Genomic DNA, 5,370 nt, shown 5'->3' on the forward strand with positions numbered 1-5,370 from the left:
GACAGTGGGGTGTTGAAGTCTCCCATTATTACTGTATGGGAGTCTAAGTCTCTTTGTAAGTCTCTAAGGACTTGCTTTATGAATCTGGGTGCTCCAGTATTGGGTGCAGATATATTTAGGATAGTTAGCTCTTCCTGATGAATTGTAATGGCCTTCTTTGTCTCTTTTGATCTTCGATGGTTTAAAGTCTGTTTTATCACAGACTAGGATTGCAACCCCTGCTTTTTTTGTTGTTGTTGTTTTCCATTTGCTTGGTAGATCTTCCTGCATCCCTTTATGTTGAGCCTATTTGTGTCTCTGCATGTGTGATGGGTCTCCTGAATACAGCAAACTGATGGGTCTTGACTCTTTATCCAATTTGCCAGTCTGTGTCTTTTAATTGGAACATTTAGTCCATTTACATTTAAGATTAATATTGTTATGTGTGAACTTGATCCTGTCATTATGATATTAGCTGGTTATTTTGCTCGCTAGTTGATGCAGTTTCTTCCTAGCATTGATGGACTTTACATTTTGACATGTTTTTGCAATGGCTGGTACCTGTTGTTCCTTTCCATGTTTAGTGCTTCCTTCAGGATCTCTTGTAGGGCAGGCCTGGGGGTGACAGAATCTCTAAGCATTTGCTTGTCTGTAAAGGATTTTAGTTCTCCTTCACTTATGAAATTTAGTTTGGCTGGATAGGAAATTCTGGGTTGAAAATTCTTTTCTTTAGAAATGCTGAATGTTGGTCCCTACTCTCTTCTGGGTTGGAGAGTTTCTGCCGAGAGATCTGCTGTTAGTCTGATGGGCTTCCCTTTGTGTGTAACCTGACCTTTCTCTCTGGCTGCCTTTAACATTTATTCCTTCATTTCAACTTTGGTGAATCTGACAATTAAGTGTCTTAGAATTGCTCTTCTCAAGGAGTATCTTTGTGGCATTCTCTGTATTTCCTGAATTCGAATGTTGGCCTGCCTTACTAGGTTGGGGAAGTTCTCCTGGATGATATCCTGAAGAGTGTTTTCCAACTTGGTTCCATTTTCCCCGTCACTTTCAGGCACACCAATCAGATGTAGATTTAGTCTTTTTACATAGCCCCATATTTCTTGGAGGCTTTGTTCATTTCTTTTTACTCTACACTTCTCTTCTCACTTCATTTCATTCATTTGATCTTCAATCGCTGATACTCTTTCTTCCAGATGATCAAATCAGTTACTGAAGCTTGTGCATTTGTCACAGTTCTCGTGTTATGGATTTCATCTCTATCAGTTCTTTTAAGGACTTCTCTACATTGGATATTCTAGTTAGCCATTTGTAAAATCTTTTTTCAAGGTTTTTAGTTTCTTTGCAATGGTTATGTAGTTCCTCATTTAGCTCTGAGAAGTTTGATCGACTGAAGCCTTCTTCTCTCAACTCATCAAAGTCATTCTCTGTCCATCTTTGTTCCGTTGCTGGCGATGAGCTGCGTTCCTTTGGAGGGGGAGATGCGCTCTGATTTTTTGAAATTCCCGCTTTTCTGCACGGCTTTTCCCCCTATCTTTGTGGTTTTATCTGCCTTTGGTCTTTGATGATGGTGACACACTGATGGGGTTTTGGTGTGGGCGTCCTTTCTGTTTGTTAGTTTTCCTTCTAACAGTCAGGACCCTCAGCTGTAGGTCTCTTGGAGTTTGCTTGGGGTCCACTCCAGACCCTGTTTGCCTGGGTATCAGCAGCGGAGGTTGCAGAACATAGAATATTGCTGAACAGCGAGTGTTGCTGTCTGATTCTTGCTCTGGAAGCTTCATCTCAGGGATGTAGCCTACCGTGTGAGGTGTGACGTGTTGGTCTGCACCTAGTGGGGAATGTCTCCCAGTTAGGCTACTCTGGGATCAGGGACCCACTTGAGCAGGCTGTCTGTCTGTTCTCAGATCTAAACCTCCATGCTGGGAGAGCCACTGCTCTCTTCAAAGCTATCAGACAGGGGCATTTACCTCTGCCAAGGCTTCTGCTGCTTTTTGTTTAGCTATGACCTGTCCCCAGAGGAGGAGTCTACAGAAGCAGGCCGGCCTCCTTGAGCTGTGGTGGACTCCACCCAATTCGAGCTTCCTAGTGGCTTTGTTTACCTACTTAAGCCTCACCAATGGCGGGTGCCCCTCCCCAAGCCTCGCTGCCATCTTGCAGTTAGATCTGACTGCTGTGCTAGCAACGAGGGAGGTTCCGTAGGAGTGGGACCCTCTGGGCCAGGTGTGGGATATAATCTCCTAGTGTGCCGTTTGCTAAGACCCTTGGTAAAGCGCAGTATTAGGGTGGGAGTCACCCGATTTTCCAGGTGTTTTGTGTCTCAATTTCCTTTGGCTAGGAAAAGGAATTCACTTCCCCTTTGCACTTCCCAGGTGAGGTGATGCCTTGCCCTGCTTCAGCTGTTGCTGGTCAGGCTGCACCCGCAGACCAGAACCAACTGTCCGACACGACCCAGTGAGATGAACCCAGTACCTCAGTTGAAAATGTAGAATCACCCGTATTCTGTGTCACTCAAGCTGGGAGCTAGAGTCTCGAGCTGTTCCTATTCAGCCATCATGTGCGTGCCTCCATATACATTTTAAAAGCACCCCGTCTATGACATTGTGTATGGATGTGAACATATATACTAAAAATACAAAAATGTGGATGGGAAGTATACCAGGGAAAGGTCTAGCAAGGAGAAAAGAAACTGTGCTAAGATTTTTAAATATTGGATGTTTGATTCAAATAATTGGTTATAATAGGTGATCAGTTACATATGATGGAATAGCTGGGCTATGGAAAGGAGATGAGACAACTCGGTTTAGCAGCAGCAGGAAAAGATCCTCGCTCCTAAGGAAGAAGGACAAAGAAAGGGTGCTGCTCCCTCAACCCAGAAGCTTTGTCTGGTAGGAGATAGAATCAAGGTGGAGGTTGCCTGGAAAAAGCTGGGCCCACAGAGGAATGTGCTTTCTATTGGAGATGCCACTCAAGGTCAAGAGACAGGGACAGAGGGAGAGAGAAATGCGTGGCTCTTCCCTTCTCCAGCCCTTCAAGCTCCTAACAGTACCTCTCACTGAGGAAACCCAGAGGAAGTTATAACATAGCAAGGAAGCCTGGGAATGTAGGTGTACCCCTCAACCCCAATCAGAGGGTGAGGGGACTCACCAATTTAGGATATGCATTTGCCTCTGGAGAGGTAGTCAGGGGAATGTGCACAAAGTGGTCCTTGACTATATTGGTAACCCCTAATTTCTTTAATTTTTTTAAAAGGTTTGGAGACAATATGGCAAAATGTTAGCATTTGTTTTTTGTTTTGAGACAGAGTCTCTCTCTGTCACCCAGGCTGGATTGCAGTGGTGCAAGTCGGGTTCAGTGCAATCTCCACCTCTCTGGTTCAAGCGACCCTCCCACATCAGCCTCTCTAGTAGCTGGGACTAAGGTACACACCACTACACCCGGTTAACACTTGTTAATATTATAATGTGGGCGACCAGAGGCTCATTACTTTATTTTCTGTACATTTCTATATAGTTGGAATATTTCATAAGAAGCAATTATTATAGGACAAACAGAAATGTTCCAGATTAATGGCAACAGTAAGCATCTTTATTGTATTTCCACCCTACTTCCCAAGGAAATGTCACATCTCTCTCCGTGAACAGTAGCATCCTTGTGGAGTTTGCAGGCTGTGCCATTGACTCTTTGGCATGATGGTGTATCGAAGACAAGGTGGGAGAACAAGACAGGGAATGAGTGGAGATAGGCAAGGAGGAAAGGTGGCAGGAAAAGACTCAGGAGGAAGAGGATGACCATCGATCGCTGTGAGCTCTCCCAGAGCCTGCCTGCCTTTAAACTTGGTTCAGTCACTTATTACCTGGGGGTCTTGAACAAGTTCCTCCTCTCTCCCTCCTAAGATGTTAATAGTACCTACCTCAGTGGGGTTATTTTGAGGATTCAGTAACTTCACCCACAGGAAAACACTTCACATTGTGTGGGAACATAGTCCACTCTCAATCCATGTTGGTTACGATCCTTATTTTTTTATTATTAATCTTTACATCCTCAGTGTTGGCAGAGTTCTTGTGCTTAACAAACATTTGTTCAGATCAGATAAGTGGAAAAAATTGTCATTTGCTTATTCAAGCCACGTTTTTCTGTGATATTCTGATCCTAGTTGAATATACAGAAATAAATGTCTAAAACAGCACCTCGATTCTGGTCTACAACAGGATGAAGTTCACTGTGATCTCAGATAAGCGTGGCTAAAATAGGACTTGATGGAGATAGTCACACTTCAGCGAAGAAAGACAATCCCCTGTGTAATGTCACCAGGAGATTCAACCTCAATATTCTGCATCGAAGGGATAGTCCTCCAAATGAGAGGATCTGTAGAAACAAAAAAACAGAGAATCTGTGTTCCATGAAAGCAACAGCTCTGGTTCAGAAGGTATTCTTCTCTGGTGGACTCTATGGTATTTGTGCTCTCTCAGCCACCTCCCTGCAAGAACACAAGAAGGGTGCTCACACCTTGACCTTCCCTCAATTCAATATGAGGGCTTTGATAGGAAGGAGGACAGACAGTGACCAGGGCATGGGAAACAACTCGAAATGACAACTCATGGTAAGCCTGGTGTCAGGTGAGGCAACTGACAAGTCTTGTCCCAATCCACTGTCACAACATCATGAGGTAGGAAACAACAGCACAATTGACAGCTTGGGGATTGTTATGAGTATTAAATGAGATAATAGCACCGGCAAAGGGCTCAGGACCCTGGCACATTCTAAGTTAAGGTTCAATGGATGTTAGCCGAGATAAGTATTATCATCCTACTTTACAGGTAAAGAAGCCAACTTGGAAAAACTAGGAAATTTATCCAATGTCACACAGCTAAGAAACCAGTGTTAGAGTTGGATTTCAGGCCAGGTGGACTTACTCCTGAGCCCACCAACCCATTGCCTCCACTGGAAATGATGTTCATTGGAAGGTAAGTCGTTTAGTTTGGGGGAAAGTCCCATTTTATGTTCACCCTTCCTTTTTATACTAAGCAGCTGCTACTTTGTTAAGCACTGATAAAAGTAAGCCCTTTTAAGATGAGGAAAGGCTGCTGTGATACTAAGGGTGGGCAGAATAGATATGGAATATCATGACATGAAAGCTATGCTTGAGATACTGAAACCATTTTTAAAAGCTGAAAAATCATTTTGGCTATAGGAACATTGGAAGAAATTCAAATTGTCATCGAATTGCAGACCTCACAGTAATAAATGCCGGACAACTCTCTTTGATATATTTAATTAGATCCATTAATCAGTAAGTATTGATTGTAAAGAGATGATTTAGGATTCCCACCTAGCCAGAGTGAAAACTTTCTTTCAACCACTTATCTACGATTTAAAGTAAAGTTACCACCA

At 43.4% G+C, this 5,370-nt stretch overlaps 1 protein-coding gene across 1 annotated transcript in view; it reads right to left on the reverse strand.

The window, feature by feature from the left end:
* Positions 1 to 4,301: 4,301 nt before the first annotated feature.
* Positions 4,302 to 5,370, reverse strand: part of LOC105538411 (aldo-keto reductase family 1 member B10-like) — a 16,529-nt gene continuing 15,460 nt past the window's right edge. Inside the window, exon 9 of the mRNA XM_011978261.1 lies at positions 4,302 to 4,344. Within this exon, the coding sequence (XP_011833651.1) occupies positions 4,302 to 4,344 (43 nt within the window). The remainder of the gene's footprint in view (positions 4,345 to 5,370) is intronic.

Source organism: Mandrillus leucophaeus, unplaced genomic scaffold (assembly GCF_000951045.1).
Source record: "Mandrillus leucophaeus isolate KB7577 unplaced genomic scaffold, Mleu.le_1.0 Scaffold1911, whole genome shotgun sequence".
Classification (NCBI taxonomy): domain Eukaryota; kingdom Metazoa; phylum Chordata; class Mammalia; order Primates; family Cercopithecidae; genus Mandrillus; species Mandrillus leucophaeus.